The sequence below is a fragment of the Lissotriton helveticus genome, chromosome 1_1 (genome assembly GCF_964261635.1).
Source record: "Lissotriton helveticus chromosome 1_1, aLisHel1.1, whole genome shotgun sequence".
Taxonomy (NCBI): Eukaryota; Metazoa; Chordata; class Amphibia; order Caudata; family Salamandridae; genus Lissotriton; species Lissotriton helveticus.
Window position 1 is genome coordinate 1,816,739,239 of NC_136057.1, and position 25,917 is coordinate 1,816,765,155.

General features: G+C 44.8%; 1 protein-coding gene across 4 annotated transcripts in view; it reads right to left on the minus strand.

The window, feature by feature from the left end:
• Positions 1-3,311: 3,311 nt before the first annotated feature.
• Positions 3,312-25,917, minus strand: part of CAMSAP2 (calmodulin regulated spectrin associated protein family member 2) — a 563,571-nt gene continuing 540,965 nt past the window's right edge. For all 4 annotated transcript variants that reach the window (XM_078640959.1, XM_078640956.1, XM_078640954.1 and 1 more), the window contains 2 exons: positions 8,908-9,026; positions 3,312-6,295 (listed from right to left, as the gene is read on the minus strand). In XM_078640959.1, the coding sequence (XP_078497085.1) occupies positions 5,990-6,295; positions 8,908-9,026 (425 nt within the window). In that variant the 3' untranslated portion in view covers positions 3,312-5,989. The remainder of the gene's footprint in view (positions 6,296-8,907; positions 9,027-25,917) is intronic.

The following is a 25,917-nucleotide window of genomic DNA, read 5'->3' on the forward strand; positions in this document are numbered from 1 at the left end:
GGCTATATGCAAATTAGTCTGTCCCTGGCCCAGTGCATCATGGGAACAGGGCAGACCAAACTACCAAGCCAATTCTTCACTGGAAAGGAAACAAGCTTCCGGGGACCGGTTTCTGGCATTACAGCCGTCTTCGGCCAGGCTTGCTTGAATCCTGATGGTGCAATGAGCAAGGGACTCATGTCTGAGCATACCCTTCCACACTCATGGTGGCCAAAGTAATTACAAAAAGAGGGTGGTGATGGACAGAGTATCTGAGTTAATCAGAACACTCCTACCCAGTCAACAGATCAGGGCTTGATCCATCACCGTTTTTTAGCTCACTGCACCATCCCAGTTCAGAACCTGGCTATATGCAAATTAGTCTGTCCCTGGCCCAGTGCATCATGGGAACAGGGCAAGCCGTCTTCGGCCTGGCTTGCTTCAAGCCGGGCCGACGACGGCTGAAATGCCAGAAACCCGTCCCCGGAAGCTTGTTTCCTTCCCAGTGTAAGAATTGGCTTGGTAGTTTGGTTTGACCTGTTCCCATCATGCACTGGGACAGGAACAGACTAATTTGCATATAGCCAGGTTCTGAACTGGGATGGTGCAGTGAGCTAAAAAACGGTGTTGGATCTAGCCCTGATCTCTTGACTGGGTGAGAGTATTCTGCTTAATTCAGAAACTCTGTCCATCACCACCCCTTGTTGTTAAATATTTTGTCCACCCTAAGCGTGGAAGGGTATACTCAGATGTGAGTCCCTTGCTCATTGCACCATCAGGATTCAAGCAAGCCGGGCCGACGACGGCTGAAATGCCAGAAACCGGTCCCCGGAAGCTTGTTTCCTTCCCAGTGTAAGAATTGGCTTGGTAGTTTGGTTTGCCCTGTTCCCATCATGCACTGGGACAGGAACAGACTAATTTGCATATAGCCAGGTTCTGAACTGGGATGGTGCAGTGAGCTAAAAAACGGTGATGGATCTAGCCCTGATCTCTTGACTGGGTGAGAGTATTCTGCTTAATTCAGAAACTCTGTCCATCACCACCCCTTGTTGTTAAATATTTTGTCCACCCTAAGCGTGGAAGGGTATACTCAGATGTGAGTCCCTTGCTCATTGCACCATCAGGATTCAAGCAAGCCGGGCCGACGACGGCTGAAATGCCAGAAACCGGTCCCCGGAAGCTTGTTTCCTTCCCAGTGTAAGAATTGGCTTGGTAGTTTGGTTTGCCCTGTTCCCATCATGCACTGGGACAGGAACAGACTAATTTGCATATAGCCAGATTCTGAACTGGGATGGTGCAGTGAGCTAAAAAACGGTGTTGGATCTAGCCCTGATCTCTAGACTGGGTGAGAGTATTCTGCTTAATTCAGAAACTCTGTCCATCACCACCCCTTGTTAAATATTTTGTCCACCCTAAGCGTGGAAGGGTATACTCAGATGTGAGTCCCTTGCTCATTGCACCATCAGGATTCAAGCAAGCCGGGCCGACGACGGCTGAAATGCCAGAAACCGGTCCCCGGAAGCTTGTTTCCTTCCCAGTGTAAGAATTGGCTTGGTAGTTTGGTTTGCCCTGTTCCCATCATGCACTGGGACAGGAACAGACTAATTTGCATATAGCCAGGTTCTGAACTGGGATGGTGCAGTGAGCTAAAAAACGGTGTTGGATCTAGCCCTGATCTCTTGACTGGGTGAGAGTATTCTGCTTAATTCAGAAACTCTGTCCATCACCACCCCTTGTTGTTAAATATTCTCAAAGTACAAGTGCATCCTTATATATGTTATATATATGTTTTTTATTAAAATTCATGTTTTCTGAATATGTAATTTTTGTATCAAGTATCTTTGAGTTTTGACCTATGCTTAAGTATAAGATTTAGGCATTCATAAATGAAGATTTTGTTGAATATCATTGTTAAACATCAAAAAGATTGCAAATAATTGATTCTACTAAATCCTTTGTGTTTTCTTTTGAGATCTGGAGCATTCATGGTTTATGAATTGGATCCTTCTGTCCAAGACAGAGAACCAGTCCAATACAGATATGTGAAGAGCCATTCATGTGCAGAGTGAAATTAGATTTAACTCCATAACCAGCTCAATGTCAAGTTTCATGATAAGCCTCGAGGTAAACAAGCCACCATTGCGTCCAACATTTACCAAGTAATGTCTTATATCATAATAGCCACAGGATATGCATCCCTGATAAAGTCCGTGCTCGTTTCATAACAATAAAGAAACTCTGGGTTTTATTATGAGTCTGGCGGGACTTGTGGGGGCACAGTGGTGGCAATCTTCCTACTGTCCCATTACAACCAGGGCAGTCAGGCCGTCCTTGGTCCACCGCAACTGCCAGATGTCGGAGATCCCTGGTGGTGGTGTGGTGGCACTGAGGCAGTAGTATGCTTTGCGGGGCTGCTGCGACCATGCCAAGCATATTATGAGTTTCCTCACTGCCACACTTTTCATGGCGGTGTGACCGCCATGAAAAGTGTGGCGGTGAGTAAACAAAGGGGGCCCTGTTGTGCCTCACCCCATGTGAATGCACACACGGGGGCACAATTTGTGCCCCCCCTATGCGCATGCCCACCAGTACCTGCACGACATGGACTGCATCAGTCCATGCAATGCAGGTACTGCCTTTGACGTTCCCATTGTAGTGCCTATTTCAAAGGTACCACCCTGGGAACGACTAAGACCTGCCCGCCAAACAGGAGAATACTCCTGATCTGGTGGGCGGTTCCTACAGGGGTTTTGGCGGTGCAGGAGCGGGCGGTCCTGCTTGCGCACCACCAAACTCTTAATAAGGCCCTCTGTGTCTTGAAACGTATCCTAATAAAAAAAGTATACAAATCAGCCATATGGGCTTCTTCACCTGGAGACTGCAATTCTTTCTTTGAATGTTTTCTATTGTTTGGTCAGGATTCACAACGCTTTACTTTAAACTTTTCTTTAAGCCCATGATCCTAACATCTGGGAGTGCTTTATGCTTTACAATCAACTTCCAGTCAATGACAATAGGAGAGAGAATTAATCAAAAATACTAAAGAATGCTTGCATTTGTCTCCTTTTACCAGTACAGCAAACATGATTGGCTTACTTTTGTTTGCAGGGTTAGTTACAATCTATCCAAAAATATGTCGAAGAATTTGCTGGACACACAAGAAGCACCAGGATAGGGATTAGCCATGCAGAGAGGAGACACTTGCTCAGTACAGACCTAAACACTTGTTCCATAAGTGAAAATCTTTGGGAAGCATTTTCCGGAGGATTTCTAGGTAACTTTATCATTTGGACCAAAGAAGCACACATTTATGTACGAAGGAGAGAAAAAGATTGCTTTTGTGCCATGCTTTTATTTCAATGGAAAAAAACTACACTGTACCAGAAAATTAGCAATGTGACAATATTTTACAGAATAGCTTTTGAAATAAAATATGGAAGCAATTAGTGGACAAATTAGCACACAATACACTGTACATTTTTTTTAAAAGTGCCAATTGAACCATTGTTAAATACCTTGAAATGGCTTTGAACAGCCAATATATTAAAACTGTAACAATCATATCAAAATTAAAGAAACATACAGCAGAGAAACCAACAGTTTTCAAGAACTATAAGGGCTGTTCAAAGGTTGTAAGTTTGTTTGGTTGACTAATAAGAGTGTTTGGCATACTTACTTGTTAATCATGGGAACACCTCTGGATGAAAGCCCCACTGTTTCTAGCAAGCTCAGAAAACAAGTTCTGGCATAAAAAACAACACTTGTTGGTTCCTGTCCACATGAAACTATTAGAAAACAAGTAGGCTAAAAATCTTGCAGCAATGTTCTCACTGCAGGGCTTAAAATTAGCATTTCAACTTTCTTCGCATATTGGGTTTTCAATATTTTTTGTGTAATATAAACTCCATAATAGGTCTTGTAAAAATGAACACATTCATCTTCAAAAGAAAAAATACTGGTGGTCATACAAAATGTTGTCTTGTCTAGTGGGATAAGGAGCACTGTGACCACTATGGGACAAAATAAACCATAAACCCTCATTAAAACTCAGAGGACCTGCACCGAAGTTGTTCTTAAAAAATAGAAAACAAAAATGTTTACATTAGTAGCTATGTGCTACCACTCTGTTTTTTCCACGCTTTCAGTTGTCTTGCTGAGATGTGCTGACACAAAAGTCTTAGATTTGCTACACCAGCCTTGCTGCTCAGTGATGCTTGCTTGTTGAAATCTGCAGGAGCTGTTTGATAAACCGGGCTGTAAGCAAATAATCCTCCTTAAAAGCATGTGTGTATATGTAGGTCCTCTAATACGTATATACACACACAAACACATACTTGAAATCTAAGTTACAGCATCAATCGATCATACACATGCAAGCAGTATGTTTCATATACCCACAGTTAGTAAAGAGCAGCAAACAACTTGCACATGTATTTTTTAGAGCTTTGTGGATATTTTTTTTTACAATCGTAACAAATATACATAAATATAAGAACATAAATTATCATAAAATATTGACAACTTCTCTAAAAACATTTTGATATGAACAACTCAAAAACGGAGTTCCGCCTGAGGGCGTGTAATAATAATAATAATACAAAAAGCACTGTCCCAAACCATCTTACGCATCAAATTCATGTGAATCTTTTCATTCATAGTAAATACGCACATCATGATAAAGAGCATATTCACTGTATGTGCATCTCAACAGAGAACTACAGCATCCTCTTAAATCTTTTAAATCCCACATAATTTGTGTGTGCGTGCTGAACTGCATACGTCAGTCCTAATACAATATTGTATTTTATGCCTACACAATTGTCACAACACTGAAACAAAACAGGATCACTAATCATTCAAGTTTTTTTCCTGAGAATGAGGTTATTTTCAACAAATCGTCTAGTGTATAATATCACCAAAAACCTGCAGATGGGTGTAGAGGAGATTTCAAAATAAGGGGACTCCTAAATAAATTTGGTATATGCAGCAAAAGAAACTGAACGGAAAGTAGTTTGCAAGTTAGAGTGATTATTTTAGCGGCATCACAAATGCCTTTTTCAATTCTAAACACAGCCATTGGTAAACCATGCATAAAATCGAGTGAACGTAATATATTTTGAATAAATTCACCATTGTGTAGGCAGGAGCACAGGTCTGTAAAGTTACAATGGTTGATGATAGACTAAATCATAGATATTTATAAATAAAGCTGAGGGAAGCCAAGGGAAATATACGGTTATGTTCCTTGAACATGAAACACACATGCAAGTTTGAAGGCCGTGAAACTGGGGACTTCAACATAACACATTTTCATTGTGAACAAAGATCCCCGTGCTTGCTAAAAGTTCCTTATGGAGAATTTATTTATTTCTAAGCAAAGAATAATGTGTTTCATCACTCAACACTGAAATGTAATATCTGGCAGAATAACTTGTGCCGCAATGCCAGTACCAGTTAGTAGGATATTTTTGCAGCATCTGGTTAAAGACTACTACTTCTCCTCCACAGATGCCACACTCTGCAGGTCCACAGTACCTCACCTGGCAAAGGAGGCACTTTTTGTGGTGCCCTTTGAGATCAGCTCCAGAATGTTGAAAATAACAATGAGTATAATGTTGCTCCAACCAAAACACAAAGAGACACCAAATCCCAAGACGACCACATACGCACGCACATAAAGGTGTAAGGCAACAGATGCAACAAACATGTCATGTCAACCACTATTAAACATTCAGTGCTTCTGTTTATAAAATCAAATTCATGATCCTCGGTGCCTGATCAGCACTTACTGGTCCTCATGTGAATCACAACATCACTGTGACCTAGTGTACAGTGCCCTGACGTCAGGGTGGATAAATAGTGTTTACATTCCAGTTGTGCATACAACAGCATTTGGTGTCCAGTCTTAACTTACAAAGTCTTATTGGCAACTAGAAACCTATTCCCTACAATCAGTATTGAGTGCAAATGCAACACTTGTGTTTTGAAGCAGGTTTGTTTGCAAAAAGTTCTACGGCATGGTAGGCGAAAGTTTCTTAGGCGTCACTGGCCTCTTTGTCTGCCAGAGGTGGCAGTGAATGGTAATGGCATCAACACTGGCAGACATGGTTTTTGCCGGTATGTGGCTGAATTGCTTTCTGTCAGAATTGTACTTATAGAGTCCCTCAATCATTTTCCTGGAGATCGATCTGGGGCCAATCCCCGTCAGCTTATTGATCTCCTCCATTTCCGGGCAGTATGTATAGAGCGATCGGAATTGGCAGCCTGAATCCCGGAACAGGATCAAGAAGTTATTGGCTCCCGATTTCTCCATTTGCTGAAAAAAAAAAAAAAAGTAACTTACACACACATAGTCTGTTAAGCTCTAATTTAGATTTTGACATTTCTTTCCTATACCCCCATTAACAATAGCCATATGTAGCTGTAGGAACTGGCTCCTGTACACACTCTGTTCACTAGCTGTAGACTCCCATTTTTAGGTCTCACCTATCAGGCAGAAAACTTATTTCTTCAAAAGAGTTATGGTGAACTTATAGTGGGCTTACAGCATTGATTGCTTACCATTGGATGACTTTATCATAAAGATCATTTATTTGCCTCTTACTGAATGGCTTGCCTTCCACTTCTTGTGTTTGTCCTTTCCCTGGAGCATGGCGTCTTTTCATTGGTTGACTTGTATCCTTCCACTGCTCTCATTTAGGGAACTACTTGTTACTTTTTCCTTCAGCACTCCATTAGAGTGCATGCATTTTCTAGTTGCTCCCCAATCTTTCCAGCTTGACTGTAAAAACACAGCAACAGGAATATGTTTTCTGGGATGTGGCTGCACAGTAGACTTTAAAGGTTGATTTGTTTTAGCTCCTGCTTTCCACATATTATAAGAAAGCACAAGCTTTGGCACACAAAGGATTTTCATGGATCGAGCTGGGGGAGGGACAATTTACAGCACTCGCTCAGATGATGTCTGAGGCCGAAGGTGTACTTAGCATAACACTTCTCCTGGAGACCCATACATCTGCTCCCATTGCTACTATGTAGGACCAAATGGTTGAACCATGTAAAAGTAAATTATGCCTTAGCAGGAGTTTCTCCTTATATCCTGATTCTGCATTATTCTTTCAAAACTCTATTAAGAGCTTCCTGAGTGAAGGTTCTTTTTAAATATAAACTATGCCATTTATAATAAGTGTAAATATTGAATTCAATGTACATTTTTGACACACCATATCATTTGTGTTTACTTTTCCAACAGTATTTAGATTTTTTTTCTCTTGCTTTTTTTTAACAATACTTCATAGGCAGCACTCGCATTATAAAGGCGAGACATAAAATCGATGGAGGTCTAGCCCCCCAGGGTTGGCTAACGAGGTGACTCATACACCTGTGGGAGCACTGGAGTATGTAACTTTTAGTGTTTTACTGAGAGTGAATTATACATGAGGGGACAGTTCTTGTTCTTTCTTTCCTTTTATTAATGTATAATGTAATGGTTTGAGGAAGATAGTGGGTGGTGAGGAAAGAACTCTACTATTGTATGGTGGCGTCTGCCAAGCTCCAGGCTGTAGGCACTGCTGTTGTTTTTCACTTAAAAATGGCAATATAGAAAATTGATCCAGATAACGGTATGACATTTGGATGTCAATGCTTCTTCTGCTTTGGGGGGGGGCATTGTCTGCAAACCCTTCCTCTCTGTCCTGTGGCACCTAGGTTGTAGACCCCAGCCTCAACGTACCAACGCGGAACGAACCCTGGGCTGCCTGAATTGTGAGGATTGCCAAACTATGAGGCGAGCAGTTGGTTGAAATTTTGTGGCCACTGCCTTGACATTGTGGCGTTAGTTCAATGAAGGGTGTCTGTATCCGCTATAGTGCCACTAAAAGTATCCTTGGATGACCTCAATTAAAGATTGGTCTTCCTCTGTTTTAAGCTGAAGATAGATATTGCTCAAGAATAATTCCAAGTCCTGAAGATGACCGTACAATAATATATCGGTCGAAACGCCGTAGACGTTTCTTTGTGGCTGAATTTGACACAATACCTATGTTTATGGTGTTCCTTTATCCCGATATGTAATGTTTATGCATGCCACCTTTCTGGTTTGTATGTTTCCCCCTTTTTGGTTATACCAGCATTTTTTGTCTTGAGCACATTTGTACTTTAACTAATTTTTTTAAAGAAACTGTTGATATATGACAAAATAAATATGTGATTTTTGATACTAGTACTTTGTTCTAAAGGGCCTCTTTAACCACTTCTTTCATCTTCTTCTTTTTTGTTTGTTTGTCTCTTCCTTTGAATTATTGGAAGTATTTTAATTTCAGTGTTTCTTCTCCCTGAACCTATTGTTAGGTGTATTGATTGCTTGTCCCGGGTTCGGGGTTTTTTGGACAGCCCCTGTGGTTGCTAATCACAGCTGGGTGGCAATAACAGTTGTTATTTTCACTTCACTCATTACGGGAACTCACATGCAGCCCGGGCCCATAATTGCCTGGCAGGTATTTATTAGTGTCTTTTCTGATATGTCCTCGAAATCACACTTAATTAGCATCCTGTATGGAATGCTGAAAGTAAATAATTAAAATAAGAATCTTGGTGCATAGGTGCAAATATTTTATGAATTCCAAATTGAAACAGTCTACCTTCAGGCACAAAACACCTTTTAAGAACTCCCAAGATGATACTGAGGCGCTAAAATGTGTGTTTGAGGTGCAATTACAACTTTGTGAAAATATTTGCGCAGAGCATTACTCTCACCCCCAAGCTCAGCTAATTTATTCATATTTTTTAAGATGAATTAAATGAATAACAGTTAATAAGTAAAGACTAGTAAAACGTAAGACAAATGCGGAAGCAAAAGGAGTTCCACTGTTCACCCGTTCTTCTGTATTGTAATGTAATGTTTCTTATTTGTAGCAAGAGAGATATTACCTCTAGTATTTTTTTCTTTGGACCTTCGTTTACTTTTCCAGCCAAGCAGCAGTGAGCCAGAGCATTCTGAATGATATGCTTGTTAGACTTCGCGCTGGGTTCCTTGTAGAGCTTTGGTCCTGTGTGGGGCAAAGCACGTAAATAAGCAAATGAGAAAATTGTAGACAAATTTGCGACACAACAACCACTGCTTGTGCTACACGTTCAATATAGTAAACAAACACATTATTAAAATAGTAATGAAAAAGGACTTTCTACAACACATGAAAGCAGCCGCGGCGAAAAAAACCCAACTAAACCTGCACCAATATCTCTGATCATTCCCAGCTCCTGATCACTTTCGCTTTGGAGCGACTTAGGCCGCAGGTGCCACTCTGGAGGCTTAATGCGAAGGCCCTGTCAGATGAGGTTTTCCGGGAGGCAGTGTCGAAGGTCATGACGCAATATTTTGAGCTTAACTGAAATAGTACAGGGCATTGGGCGACTGAGTTGGATGCCATGAAGGTGGTACTCGGTGGATTATGCATGGCAACCATGGTTGGTATACGCCATACATTAGAGGAGGACTTAACGTGACAGGGGACAGATTTGGAAAGACTGGAAAAACTTCGGGGCATATTATCAATAGACGGCAATAAATATCGCAAAGCGCTCAGCGCTTATTTATTTTTCGCAGTCTTATCGCTGGAATTTATTCCCCAATTAACGCGTTATTAACAACGCGTATCACTGAGGCGATAAAAGATATGGAAAAAACTGTGAAATGCAGTAATATTGATTTTGATGAATTGTGAATATTAACTTCCGTTTCGCAGACGCCAGCCGACACTGACGAAAGCTACTGCTGAAACGCGTCTGTTTTGATTTTCTGTGCAATAAATCTCAACCGAGATTAAACTACCGCAAGTGCTGGTCCTTACTGTTCGTGCAACAGCGGAGCGTCAAATGCAGTAATATCGCTGGAAATTCAGCAATAAAACTGCAACGATAGGGAAATCCTTGTTGATAGGGAGATGTGGATTTAGCCTTATAATCCACCTCCCATGATACAGATAGGCAAGTCTGAAATTTTGCAGATGTTGGACACCGGCGATAACCGCGCTTAGTGCGCCTTTTTAACTCACTACATGTGTATGGGACAGCCTTGTAAATATCACAAAGGCCCGTTAGCGATATTTTACAATGCAGTTTTACGTGACCGACCTACCTTGCATCTCATTAGCGATGCAAGGCTAGGCGGAAAGAAGCCTGGCGCTAAGGCAAGGAAACACAAGCTAGCGTGTCCTTGCTAATAAAGCGATAAAATTATCGCCACTTTTCGCCCGAAAACAGACGCTAAACCGGCGATAATTTTATCGCGGACCCTTGATGATATACCCCTTTTTTCTGATGACCCGCCTATACAAAGCGTTTGGGAAAGACAGCGTCATAATGTGTGTGAATTATGGAGATCTGCTAGAGAAGAATATCCATTTTGCTGGACAGAGACGTTGGACAAATCAGGTCGCCTACTGGCACATTTAATTTGGTGGGAGATGGCAATTCACCCGGGTATGGCGCTTAGAGATAGGAGGGGAAATGCAGTATTTACCCAGAAGGTGACAAATGATGTCTTTAAAACACATTTTATTGCAGTTTATACCACGACACACTGCGAGGATGGTTTTGCACCGCTTCCTGCGTACTTGGAAAAACTGCTGCCACCATGTCTCTCTCATTGAGGACCGGGAGACGAGGGGGGCCCGCTGTTACGGCAGGAATGTGGGCCTGAAGATCCTAAACCATGCCCTGGCACCTATGTTGCATCCGCATCTCCCCCTGTTGATACACACAGGCCAATCGGTTTTTATATCACAATGAAATACACAGCGAAACCTTCTCCACCTGACACATGCACCGGTACTAGAGGAGGACCAATACGCTCTGGCCTTTTTTTAACAAAGAGCAAGCTTTTGACTCTGTGAGGTGGGACTATATCTGGCAGGTCCTGGATAGATTGGGGCTAGGGCACAATTATATTATGGGGATGAAGCTATTGCATGGGTGCCCGTGGGCGAGAGTACGAACACGCAGATATGTTTTTGCTGAAATCCTGCTGCAGAGGGGCACCAGACAGGGATGTCCTCTGTCCCTATTCATATTCGCATTGACGATGAAGCCTCTGGCATGTCGCCTTCGATATGGGGCATACGTGTTGGCAGCTTGTATCATGTGGTATCATTATACGCAGATGACGCCATTATATACTTCTGCTGCCACAACATGTCTAGACCAATATAACTCAATGTAATACGTCAATTCTAGGAATTCTCAGAGTCAATAGAGAAAAGTCGGCCCTCTTTTCCCTGGGGCAACTACGGGTCTTATAACTTTTCCAGTTGCCAGAATTTGGGATACCATGGCACGTAGTTAGTGCTAAATATCTGGGCATTGACACAACCCACGGAGAATAATGCGCGCATGACTTAAACCTGGGTCTGGTTATCGCAAGCCTCTGACCTTCTATAGCTTTATTCTGAACATGTTGAAATTGTCCCTGGTGGGGAAAACATCCCTCATAAAGTTGGTGGTGATACTCCAATGTTTGTATGTTCCACAGGGTGCTATGTATGAGGTACCGAAGGTATTTTAGGAGCGAAACCGCCTACTAGTGGAGCTCGTTTGGGATGGTAGACACAGCTGAGTAGGCCCTAGAACCCATCAGAGTAAATGGGACACAGGCGGAATGGAGGTCCCTGACCTGGAACTTTACTACTTAGCAGCACATTTACATCATGCTATCCATTGGTTAGATGGGGAGCATAACTGGAAAAAGGCTTTACTAGATGGTACACATGATGTTTACCAGCTGGGGGTGTTGCTGATGCCCAGTGAAGTGATGCCTGATGTACTTCCGTATCTGTTCCATCAGATGGGCCAGTTAGAGGAGAAAGAGGTGCGGTGGGTAATAGGCAGAGATCCATATGCACTGAAACTGGATATGTGGAAGGTGCACCAGTTTGAACAGATGTCCCGAGCGGTGGCAGTAGACTGGTGGCAGGAGGGAGGATGTATTATGTTGTCGGATTTGCATCTGGTGGGTCGCTTTGTAACCGTGGCGGATGCAGTGGAAACGTTTGGTCTGAGAAACTGTCAATTTCTCCAATACGCCAAAATAGCAGCCACAGCCCAACAGCTTTGGTTTGCAGTACCCTGAGGCCCGAGCCTACGCAGACTTTGGTAACACTTCTTTCTACGGCGGGAGGACTTAAGTTTATTACACATATCTACAGCGTGCTCTGCGCTGATAGGCGGTTGACACCGCTACGGGTAGAACCAATCTGGCAAAGCAATAAAGGAGAGCCCTTTGAGCCTAAAGATTGGTCAAAGATATATGCAGCAATACAAAGGGTCTCCGTTAGCGCACAGTTTTAACTGATTCAGTTTAACATGGTGCACATCACATGTCTTTCACCTAAGAGGGTAAATATGATCTACCCCTCCAGAATACCTGGATATCCTAGATGTGGAGCCAATATGGCTGATTTTCTACATATGGTGTGGGGTTTATAGTTGCTAAAAGGTGCATAGCGATCAGCTGGGTCAGCACTAGACTCCACAAACAAGAGGACTGGTGCAAGGATTTACTCGAATGGACTGGAGTGGAGGAGGCAAACATGTGGCAAACCTGTAGGGATGACATGGTGGCAGATGACGTACTCTCGTGGGGATTAAGATATGAGCAGTGCTGGAGTCTCTCAGAGAGGCTTTGCTGGAAGATCGGGCCGAGTGGATGTGGAGGAAACTGGGTCTGGCAACAGGCATGGCTCAGAAGCATGATCGGAGAAACATTTAGAGTCAGTGTGACCTCTCACGGGATACACGAATGCCCCATTAATTGCAGTTTAGTAGACGGCTGGAAGCAGAGGAGGTGGGGAATTATATGCTTGAAATGTTTTTGGGCATTACAGGATAATCCTTTGATTCCTATACTTATTTTTATGCAAGAAGATGCTGCATTGTGCTGATCTTCTCAGCTTCTCCCCCTCTTATCTTACGACTAAGGGGCCAATTTGGATGCGAAAGGAAGTGGCTCCGACCGTCGGTCGGAGCCGTTTCTGACCGCATCGAAATGTCCCACTCGGATTCCTTTCCGACCAATTATGATGTGGCCAGTCAGAAAGGAATCGGAGCAGGCTTTCCGAATGGCTTCTGACAGGCTCCGAGAGCCCCTCTGCCATTTGGAAAGGGGCCTGTAATCCCAAGGGGGGCCAGTCAATAGAGGTCTCAAGGAAACCAGCCAAAGTCCCCCAGGTGGTCCTTTCTCCTAACTGGTACTCAGGGGGCAAAAGTAGGACAGAACAACTGTGCCTGGCGAAACCCATCCTAGTCATCTGGGGTCGAAGTCCTTAGTCCATCCTTACAGGGTCATTAGGTGGCTTCCCATTCCAGCTGGGCATCATTTTGCTGTTAAACAAAGATAAACCTCGGTACTCTGATCTGTTCAAAAATTAATTAGTGGAAAGTTGTCCTATTCTTACGATGATCAATTTAGACAATGAACAATGTATAGTTTGCTGTTCAATTTAATGTATGTAAAACACACAGATTTGGCAATATTGTAGATACATTTGGTTCGGAAGCAAAAATTACAGTAACATTGTGTTCCAAAGATGGTTGGCACAGTGCAGTGAACCTCCTGTAGAGCGTTGGATCGGCGGCCCACACGTGTTTCGTTACAAAGTAACTTTTTCAAGGCTTACATAAATAATGGCTAAAGTTCACTCGTATTCCACAGACGTCCAGGGTCTTCTTGTAAAGATGACCAAATCCTATTTAGTGACTTTGTACGTTTCGTCCAGAGCGATAACAACACCACACAATTTCAGTGGGTCCAATACTTGTCATTTAGGCATAAAGACACCGTGGCTCATATAACTCGGCCAATTTGTTTTGTCAGACCTGATCCAGTGCTGCCAGCCAAAATGAGCCCATATAAGTACGAGGGAGCGAAGGGCTGTGATATGCCCCTGTGGCTGAAAATTCCGGAATTTGGTGGTGGTGCAAGGGTTTCTTTCCCCGGCGCAAGGAAACTGATGCATCGCTGTTCTAACGCAGATATGTGTCAGTTCTTGTAAATAAGCCCCTCAGTCCACAAACCTCATGTGCCTCAGCCTGTTTCACAATCAAAATGCTTAATTTCTGATTACAATACAGTTATGCTGTCCTTGGAGGTATGTTTACCTTCCATCACTCCCTGATTCTAATAAATTACCCAAATATTTTTTAGGATTCTCATAATCATCTGGTCCTGGTGGTACCCTATATGTAGCAGTAAGGATCGAAAAGTTGTTGACACTACAAGTAAAAAAAAAGCCTGTTTGTGAAACAGGGTAAGGCTCATGAGGCCTATGTACTGAGGATTCAGGGTTGTTAGGTGTCAGTAACACATGTTTTTGTTACTGCTGTTAACTGTATTTACTGTTGCTTGGTGGATCTGCTCACCTGTGACACGATGTACTGTATGGGTCAGTTTGATATGTGAAATTTCAGAGACTACTATAGACTTTATATAATGAAGTGATGATTTCTTTACAAATTGTTTGCATTAACTGAGATCAGTAATTGTTGCTGATTATTCATAAATAATGATTAATGATGCCAACAAGAGCCACTGCAACTCTGAAGTATTGTATACCTGGGTTCCCATGGGAGTGATAGCCTCTTCAGCAAAAGACTGTGTGCAGATAAAGAGCTGTGCACAGCGGTAGTTTCAAATGTTTAGCCCGTATATGGGCTCAAACGATTGTATTCTCATGTCCACGTCTAATCAGCAAAGAGCCTCTTACATAAGCTGAGAAGCCATGGCCTTATCTGAAAAGGCAGACGCTGGAAGTCAGCACCCTCAGTCCAATTACTATGAATTTACCAGGAGTTACATAGTAAGACTCCCTCACAGTACAAGTCCCCAAAACAACGGTTAGTCTAATGAGAAAAATCCTGGTGTAATTCATTTGGCACAGGTCTCCACAACTTTTACATGACTACTATCTTCCTTGAGAGATGAGGTATAGCCAGGGATTCTGAGACTGCCTCGAGATGCTAAAGATTTGTCATATTGCTCCCATGTTGATTAAATGAGAGACAACAATTTCTCCCTTGTTTTGGGTCAAACTAGTTTTTCAGATGGTTCATAAAAGGGATTCAAGTCATTTTGACATGTCTAGCTCTTGCATACTTTATGATTGTATAACTTTATTCGATATACAATATCATTAAAGTTTAAAAGAAGCATAAAAGTGACGTTTTTAAAAAAAACATAGCACAGTATATACAAAAAACTATAATGTACACAAAGTCTTATCCATGGTATGCAATACAAACATTTAAGATACGAATTTAGTCATATATGCATTTGAACTGATAAAACACCATAGAAGACACGGTACACATCATTACAGGATAGCAGTCTACAGTTCCACAGCCAGTGTTTGGGTCTTATCATAAAGTTTCATCCTCTTCAACCAGACACATCCCAAGTATTTGGCCAACCCGCATACCAGACTGGGGATAGAGGTCTCAGATGCCAAGATGAGCATCGCTGCCCCATGATCTCTACAACCCAGGTTAAAACAGACGGGTTTCAGCCATTACCTCCTTGCCTGGCCATACGCTGGGCAGGCAAAGAGGAAATGAGCAACTGATTCCGTAGGAGAAGCACAGCATGGGCACCCCAACTCGGTCCCCCTCATGTGCCTCCAACCTGCTTTAAAAGCGTTCACTGGAAGGGTACCAAACCGGAACTTCAGATACAAGGCCCTATCTTTCGGGGACTCAATGAAATCCAAAAGGGATTCTAGTTTGGGCGCGGGCTTGGCACTCAAAAAAGATTCTGTCAGGGGGCCACAATTCAGACTTCTAGATGCAGCTGCCGCCACCCAATCCCAATATTCCTTTTTCACAACTATTTCAGGCGGCGGGTCCTGGCTTGACCACGCTTCTCCCAAACCAATGTCCCCCACTAGCTGTTTTAAATTAGTTAGCCAAGCTAATTTGTGGCCTGTATCAGGTTCTATTAATTTGGTCAATGCAGCAGCATAGTGGTGTAACTCCGGTGTCCTTCTAAGGCACGTCCAGAACAGCACGGGATGCAATCTCGCCACCTCGTTAATAGGGTGTCTCCCCAGATCGTACGGAGCGGGACTAGTGGGGTCGAAGAAGGAAGCGAGACCAAGTCCCTAAAAAACGTATTCTCTGACTTGACTAGGTCTGTGACCCTCTCGAAGCCCCACAGCTCCGCTCCATATAAAGATGAAGGCAAGGCCTTTCCCTCATAGATCTTGATGGAAGGACCCACTGGTCGACTACAGGAAAGGTGCTGTTGTTTGGCAATGGCGCCCGCTACTCTTTTGTGATTGAGGAGCATCTTGGCCAGGTGCGAGGACCAGTTCATTCGACTATTAAGCCTCACACCTAGATAGTCGAAGGCTTCAACAAGTTCCAGGGGGGAATCATTCAGTCTGATGTTATTTTTGAAGTTCTTCGATGGTGCCAGGGCCATTAATTTAGTTTTAGATGTATTTATGATTAGGCCTCTGGCATCACAAAACTGGGTGAAGCGGTCGAGTAGTTTTTGTAGCCCCATGGGGCTTTTCGAGATCAGCAGGGTGTGGTCTGCAAAAAGCAGCGTGGGGATTTTTTCCCCAGCCAGGGTTGGGGCGTCGGCCCTGTCCTCCCTCAAATGGTCCACCACCCCATTGACAAAAAGGGAGAACAGGGTCGGGGCCATGACACAACCCTGGCGGACCCCTCAGTTGACCGCTATCCTCTCCGTCAGTTGGCTCTGGTTACCCCACCTCACTCTCGCGTAGTTCCCCTCATGGAGCCATTTGATGAGGTCCAGAATTGGGGCGGGAGTACCGAGGTCTTGCATTGTCTGCCACAGCTTGGCACGAGGGACCAGGTCGAAGGCCGCTCTTAAGTCAATAAATGCCAAATAGAGGCTGCCTTTGTTGATCGTAACAGACTTCCAATAGAGCGCAAGAAATCTGAAGACCTGGTCTACCGTGCCAACTCCCTGCCTGAACCCCGCCTGGAATTGTGACAGGATGCCCTCTTCGTCGATCCATGACCTCATTCTCCTCAGGAGGACCCTACCAACCACTTTCTGCGCTACATCAATCAAGCTGATTGGTCTGTAGTTGGCAGGGTCCTCCCGGTCCCCCTTCTTGTAGATGGTCACCACCACTGCCCCCTTCCACGAGTCGGGCACTGGGTGTCCGCTCGCGACAAGGTTGAGGATCCGAAGTATAAAACAAGCCCAGAGATTTTTATCATGCAACATGAGGTCACCAGGAAGACCGTCGGGGCCGGCGCTTTACCCGGGGCGATTGTTGCGATTGCCGATAGCAGCTCACTTAACCCAAATGATTCCTCTTGAGTATATTACTCGGGGAGGGAAGGTCCTGATGCCTGATCCGTGGGCACACTCTCGTCCTCACTGAAATAAAGGCCATAAAAATGCTCAAACCATTGGCGCCCAGCTATGTGGTTTGCCATTGGGTCTGCCCCTTTTCTGGCGTTAATACTAATAAGATCCCAAAATCTAGTGGAGTCTTTCAGCTGGGCAGCAGATTTTAATTCTTGCCAGTGGTTTTCCTCCCATAGACGTTTGGCGCTGTCAACCGTCCGATAGTAGGTTTTCCTTGCTGTGACTATGCTTGGTTGACCTTTTGTTTTTAAGGCCTTTGTCTGTTTCTGCCTCTTTGGCCTGCATGCCTCAGAATACCACGGATTTGCAGCCTTTGGACGCTGGGACTTGCGACCGTCTTTTTCTTTAACCAGGAAGAATTCGCCTATCTTTTCCATTGCCCTATTGTAAACTGTCGTAAGCTGTGACTCCTGGGCAGCCGGGGGAAGACTCGCTATTTCATCTGGATCCAAGATGCTAAGATTTATAGCATCCTTGATGCTTTCCAGGGTTGCTTCCTGCTTTGCAACCTTGGTCCATCTCAGGCGACGACTGCTGTTCGAGGGAGTTATCTCCCTGGTCAGTTGCATCGGATGGCCAGACAATTCAATAGAAGTGATATCCTGTGCATGCCACAACTGCATGCATAGCGGGTTGTGGTCGCTGTTACACCTGGGGATAATCTCCATATCTATGAGGTCGGCCCATGAGCCCACGTCCAGCATTATATAATCGATGCGAGATGGGGACCTATGGCTGTTATAAGTAAAAGCTCCTAATGGGTCAGATCTAATTCTCCCATTCACTGCTCGCGAATTATGCTCCAGTGTTAAGGCGTTAATTTGGACCGCTCTCTGGGTCCATCTCTTGATGGGGGCCAGGGTTAGTTGGGGAATGGCCCACTTGGAATCCACGGCCCCAACATCCAGAATGTCTTCATTGCTCAGAGGCTCGAAGGTGCTATTAAAGTCACCAGCAACAATAATCCCTGTATTGATATTAATAGCTGACAGTTCCATATCAAGGATTGATATGATGGAGCTGGCCTGTGCACCCGAAGACCCTCTGGCATAGATGTTAAAAATTTCTAGATGGGTATTCAGCTCATTCCCTTCGACTGAAATATGGAGGATGTCCTGAGATGGGGTGTCGTGTAGTGATACTTGTAGGTTCAGCTCGATGTTCAGCCAAATAATAAGTCCCGCTGATGGGCGCCCCCTGCCTGATGTATTTGCGGGGATACAGTATGTAGTGAACCCTTGCTTGTGGAGGGGGACCAGACTCCATGTCTCCTGGAACAAGATGATGTCATAGGTATCTATGAAATCATTCCAGTCCTGGTCGGCTAAGTTTTTTTGCAGGCCTGCAATGTTCCAGGATATGAAGTTGATTACCCCCGATGTTTCCTTACTGGGCTTGTCATTACTAGCTGGCCCTCTTTCCTCTATATCAGCCTTGTCCAACACCAGCTCCCAGCTGGTCGGTGAGACAACAGGGGCTCAGTCGGGAGGGCCCAGGTTCCAATCCTTTCCACCTAGTGTGAGTAGATCAGGACCCAAAGGAAGAATGTGTGTGCTTGCAAGTCAGTCATTTTGGCATAAACCGGAGTCCTGTGGTGCTCGGGCCTGCGTCCAGAGGGGAAGCCGGTGGATCTGGATAGAAGAGTGTTCAGGAGGTGATGTTCTATAATCCAAGGTTAATAAGTTCTCAGCTATGATTGGATCTAAAAACTCTATCTCCACACAATCAATTGTTGAGGCGGCCCTAGATATACGCCTTACTCTCGTCATGTCTTCTCTAATGATAGATCTGCACCCTCTGACGTGCCTTAGCCAATGGATTGATTTATTATGTATTGACTCGTTGCTTTCATAACCCCCTACCACGGCCAGTTTGGGGACATGGGTCATGTACACGATTGGTCTTGCCGCAGAGCGGGATGGTAAGGAGCCGCGTGCACCTAAGGGAGGTGGAAACCAGTTTGGATCTAGGGTGGAATGGGCCGTTAATTGCTTGGTCCTTTTGGGTGGCACTCGTCCCTGGATAGGCCCTGTTGGTAAGCTTTAGATCACAGAATCAGCATAGGACCTCGGAATACCTGATGGACCATTAGCCCTCCCACCGCCCTTTGGCTCAATGACCATAGTGGAGGTTACTTTTGGTAGAGCTGCTCTCGGTTGGTCAGTGCTTGTCGCATTGACAAGTAGTAGCGGGGCCATGGGGTCTACACATCCGGTCACCCTTCTCTGCATCAGAACCACCACCTTCGCAGTTAGAGTGGCCACCAACCCTTCCAGGGTCTGGATTCTTCCCAGGAGCTTTGACTTGCTAGTCATACATAGGTTACCACAAGGTTGCCCCCCTCCATTGGCTCTATCGTAATTGCCCCTCATTGTCATACCGGGATTTTCCACTGTAACTACAGAGTCCGCGTCCAGAGGAGCGAACCTGTTGGAACATAGAACCAATAGAAGCGTGACCAGATCCCGACCCACCCATCTCCAGAATCCAAATCTGTTGTTTCTTTGGTAGTAGGATAGGGGTCTAGGCCTGTCTCAGGCAAGACGCCAGAGATATGCTCTCCGGGTTTCCGGCTTACAAACATGGAGGGGATGTGTTTTTTTTGTGATTTGGTTACTGCACCAGGGTTTGTGAGCACAGCAATATCAGAGGTCGTGTTACTGTTACTGGCTAGAACTAACTCACAATCAGCGACTATGTCTTCGATTCTAGTCAAGACACAGTTCATAGCAGCGTGGGCGTTTTTTTTGCCTCTTTCCCCTTTTTACTAACGGGCACCCCCGCCCTCCATATACTTCCGTTTTCCCATACCTAACAATTAGTGATTTTTTCCCAACAATAATGAATGGGCGAACAAAACAGTAGCGAAGACCAAGAGCGCGTAGAGTCAACACCAGAGAGGCAAATGGAGTATCAAAAACTGTCTGACGATGGTATAGGCCAACCCCTCCTTACGCGCTGTAGATTGCGGGAAACAGAACCTTTAAAGTCCTATGGTGGCAATCAGCAGATGGAATGGGGGTGGCCAGCCCGGCCTCCTCTGGCCCCGGACGGCCACAGACGGCCCACCCTTTGCCCGGGTTTAGCCCGGCTGCGCCCGTGCGCATTCCGCGGCGCAGAAGGAGCCTCTTCCTTTTCAAGCGCCTACAGGCGCGTTGGCAGGCGGAAGTGGGTGCCAAGCAGCCTGGGAGCTCTAGTCCCCCCCACAGCGGCCAGTCGATGTTGTGGACTGCAGTGGCAGGGGAGAGCCACAGCGTGAGGGACCCAGGAATCGCAAACTGGCTGGCAACGGTGATAGAAGCCCCCAAAGCTCGTGATGTGCTCCCAGGTGAGCTCCCCACTCCACTGAAGGAGCCTCTTCCTTTTCAAGCGCCTCCGGGCGCGATGGCAGGCGGAAGTGGGCACCAAGCAGCCTGGGAGCTGTAGTCCCCCCCCGCAGCGGCCGCTCGATGTTGTGGACTGCGGCGGCAGGGGAGAGCCACAGCGTGAAGGACCCAGGAATGGCAAACTGGCTGGCAACGGTGATAGAAGCCTTTATGTCAATTCACTTAGGGAACTGGTTACTTGATGCAGGCCTCTCCCCTGAGCCAAGAGTTACTTATGGAAGTAAGTATGAATACCAATGCTAGGTCACCAATCTAAAAATTTCAAACTTGAATCCCTGGTCATGATAACTATTTTGTCTTTTTTGACTACCCTTTAGGCGAGGGTTTTCAAAGGTAAGGCCGGAATGTCTACATCTGTTCCCGACTTTCATGATGACCAGTATATATATATATGAGTTCCACTTTGATTAAATGTATGTCAATTTATCTTATGTGAATAACTACAACATCTTGCTTGCTCTCTGGCTCTCCCCAATCTGAGCTGGATATGCTTGCTTTACACAGTTGAGGGAGAGTTCTCTAACTCAAGCCTTTTTCTCTAGGGTTGCCACCACAAATTAGTAGACAACGTCTCGTTCTCTTTGGGGGGTCTCCACAATACTGCCCAGTATATTGCTGTTTGGGATCCTCCTGGAGGTCCTGACGCTCCCGACCTGATTGATGCTTTGGGTCCTTTTTCTCTTTCCCAGCTCCTGGACTCGGAGGTGTGTCTGCCCGAAAGTGACCCGACCGAAGGGACATACTACTGACCTTTAAGGATCCTCTACAAGGCGACGCCAGCCACGCCCCTTGGAGGTGGGAACCTGTGATGTCGGCCGGTGAAAAAAAGCCATCTGCCAATGAATGGGGTGTTCCAAACAGGAAGAAGGAAGACGAAGAGACCGCGACGATTCCTGTGACTAGTGAGCCCCGACCGGAGGAGAGGACACCGACTGTCGAGCTGCCCCGGAGCGCTGAGGACCTGTCAGGAGACCAACGTCCCTGTGCTGCGCCCCGCCACGCTCCTGGAGGAACGTGGCTAAAGCAGGTACGTGCTCGTCTCCTGGGTCCTGGGAGGTCGATGCCTGCTCTACCGCGAGGCGGGAGGGAGCAGGGAACCTGAGCTGGGAGAGCCTGCTGTTCAATACCGCGCACCGCGTAATTGTTCCACCCTCCCCATTCCTTTTCTCGGGTGACGGTCCCCCGACCCGGCACATCCAAAGCCTTAGTGGTGAAGCCTCCCATCACTTCCTTCACTAAAAATACACCTCATAGCTCAACACTAACGGAGGGCTTTCTCCGCTTGTTTTTTCTTTCCTTCTTCCCTGGGAGCTCCGGCTAGCCTGTTCCCCACAAGACGCCAAGGAGGGAGACTGATATCCCCTTGCAGAAGACGTTGTGGGAGCCCAGCACCGACCGACTCATTTTGTTGAAAGAACTTTTTTTTGTTGCAAGACCTTAGTATTACAAATAAACCCCTTTTCTTGAACTACCAATTGTGTGGCGTCACGTGGTTACCTACCCCAGGTTACAATTGCATAATTATCTTTTGTATGATGATTCAACAGAGTAGAACCCTATTGGCACCTACAGTGCTTGTGTATTTGTGAAAGTTGCAAGCAGAATGTATAATAACCATATTCAAGTTGCTATCTTCGTACATCGTTTTTTCAAGTTAATATGAATTTGTATGCATAAGATAATACATGCTACACCAGCCACAGTTGCTTCCTTTGTAGCCCCAGATGAAGATTGACCTAAATGCCAAAGACTAAGCACATCCAAGCAAGAAACTCTCATGACATCAGAGTTCCATACTGGGACAGGAGACCAACACACACAGGCACAACACAAAAACACACACATGACACTGCAGGATATATAAGCCTGTCTCACCACAAACAGCCCAAGAAAGCAGATGTTATCGATGCTTATAACTTCTTTCAATTTTTTTTGTGTTTTCATGAATTTCTTCACAACTTCGTTGGTGTGAGGGGGATAAATCAAATTTGAAGGCACTAGGAGCCCGATGTAGATAATCCCAGATTACCGATTCTTAAATACCGAATCATACCGATTCGGTATTTAAGAACAGGCAAATGGGATGTAGGTAATTTTTCTTAAATAATTACCGAATCGGTAAGTTTCGGTAATTACCGAATCGGTATTTACTGATTCGGTAATTGCCATTTATTCCTATGGGCCTCGTGGCCCATAGGAATGAATGTCAATTACCGAATCTGTAAATACCGATTCGGTAAATGGGGGAAACATTGAAGGGTGGCAGGGTGTCACTTTGACACCCTGTTGCACCCCTCAAATGTGTATGGGTGCACATGTTGCAGACATACATGCCCTAAAGGCATGTATGTCTGCAATATGGCACTGTTGGAAAAGCAAAAAAAAAGCTTTTTCTAAGGTTTTCATTATTTACCACCAACTTCTAGTTGGTGGTAAATAACGAATCCTAAGATAGGAAAAGCACTCATTTGAGTGCTCCCTACATTTCAGATTCGGTAATTTACCGATTCGGTATTTTTAAGAATCGGTAAATTACCGAATCTGAAATGAAGCCACCTACATATGAAAAGCCTAATTCCGGTCGGTAACGGTCGAAATTCGGTAATTTCGGCCGTTACCGACCGGAATTACGCTTCCTACATCTGGCCCTTTGTCTTTAACTTAAGAGATGGATCCCATGCCCTGTTTGCTAAGTGCTGCTTAGGTAAGATAATCTGTACAATGGTGGGCACCAAAGCATCGATAATTCATTGTGCTGCTGTTTTTGGAATCCCAATAGCATATTACCTAAGCCATAAGCCTCAATATGTATTTGCATGCTGCCTAGAAGGCTCCTTGTATTCCACCTAGGACCTGGTCACTCCCGAAGGTTAGCCTGTTTCCATGTCTTCTTCCTATGGACAGGCTTGTTTATAAGGAAAAAGTTACATATCTGTAACAATTGTTTTACCATTTGAGGCAATTCCAGAATCACGTGCAGCATATTATTTTACGATCCATTGGATGGGATCAGGAAGGCATTTAAAATGTATTTTGTAGTAGATGTACTACATTGGGGATATCGATTTCCAAATTTCTGCAATTTGCAATAAGGAAATCGCTATTTCTAATGTATTGAACTTTTATTTTTAAATAGTGATTCCCAGAATGTAGCAAATCGATCTACCCCATGAATAATAATGAGGTAGGTCACAGCTTATGGCCCATTAAGAATGATAGTCATCGCAGTGATGGTGGCCTGCTGGGGTAAGCAGCCCCCAATGTCTGTGACTGCTTTTATATGAAGCAATATATATATATATATATATATATATATATTAGCAGCCCGCCCGACGTTGTCCAGGGCAGAAGGGGGCTGGGGGCAGCACCGCTGCAGGAGACGCGCAGCAGAGCAGCCAGCAGCGGGAGCAGCAGAGCGTACTCACCAGCATCACGTGCGCAGGGTGTTGTTTCCTTGCCCCCGTTTCCTTGCTCCTAGCCGCTTCTGCCCACGCTCGTTTCGTTGCTCCTGGCCGCTTCTGCCCACGCTCCTGTCCTGACTCCGGAGGCTGTTGGTTTGGCGCTCCTGCCCGCTTCTGCCCACGCTCCTGTCCATTTTTTGCATGTCGGACTCCGTAGTCTGTCGGTTCGGCACTCCTGCCCTGCCCGCTTCTGGCCACGCTCCTGTCCGCTCTCCGAGCACTTAACTACTTTACTAACATGGCGGACCCGTGATTGTGATGTCAGCACGCATTAAACGCACACGCCCACCTCAGACATGGCGCTACTTCCAAGGGACTACTTTCTGAAAGAACGTACTTTTCCCTTCTAAGGTATATTTTTTTATGGCATATCGCCTATGTCCATCTCCTTACCCTGACGTTTCCTATGATGTATGGGGTGTTTTGATTGGCGCTGTGGTTCCCGAGTTTACCTGGCTCAAAGGTGTGTGTTCTCTCTTTATAATAGTAGTATGGATTCACTGAAAAAACCACAGGTGTCAAGGAGGTTATAGTTAGTTGGACATTTCACTCGTACAAAACCAGAGAACTTCGGCCATTATAGTTAGTTCAGCTAACTATAACTCGCGCCCCCGCAATGCACTGCTGATGACGTCACTTATTACATCATTCATGACATGGTCATTGACATCACTGATGACATCACTGATGACATCTCAAATGACATCAGTGATGACATCACTGATGACATCATCCAGTGACTGTGCGTTTATCTAAAGTTTAAATATGTTTTATAAATATATAGGCCAAGGTGTATTGAAGAATGAGTGGGTGTATAAGTGTCTGAATGGATGATTTAGTAGGTGTGTGACTGACTGTATAAGTGAGTGATTAAATGTCTTACTGAATGCATGGGTTAGTGACTGATACAGACATTCACACAGTTTAGTTTGTCAGTTGGTGTGTAAGAGGTTGCATGGGTTGGTGAGTAGCTAAATGAGGGTCTATATGGGTTATTGATTGGTTGTCCGAGTATCTGTATGGGTGCCTGAGTGTCTGTGTGTGTAGGTGGGGGTGTGACTCTGTGCATAGATGTGTGAGTGGGTGATTCACTGGTTGTATGGGTTCAGGAGTGCATCTGTGAAGGGCTGTATGGGTGGGTGAGTGTGTGTATGGGTGTGTTGGTGGGTGAATGGATGGATGTCTCAGTGGTACATGTGTGAGTAACTGAATATGTGAAAGGTAGCATATGTGAGTGTTGGAGTATATAAATGACTATATGTGAGAGTGAGTGTGAGAGTGGCTATATGAATGAGTGTGTGCTTGTATTAGTTATTGTATAAGAGTGTAAGTATGTGTTAGTATATGTTTAAATAAGTGAGATGGTGTGTGTATAACAGTATAAGTGAGTAAATGGAAGTGTGATTGATTCTTAGCATGACTGACTATGTGTGTGAGTAACTCTATGGATGAGTGGTGGTGGTGAGTGTCTGCATAGATATGAGAGTGCATATGATAGTGCCGTATTGATGGTTGACTGCATGTATGAGTGACTGTATGTGTGAATGAGTGGATGTGTGTGTAGACCTAGGAATTAGTGAGTAGGTATGTACTAACTGGTATTGGTGTGTCTATAGTTTCGAAAATGGTAGTCTGTATTTTAGAGTGGGTGTATCAAAATTTATATTAAGGTATGAGGAGGTGCATCAGATTA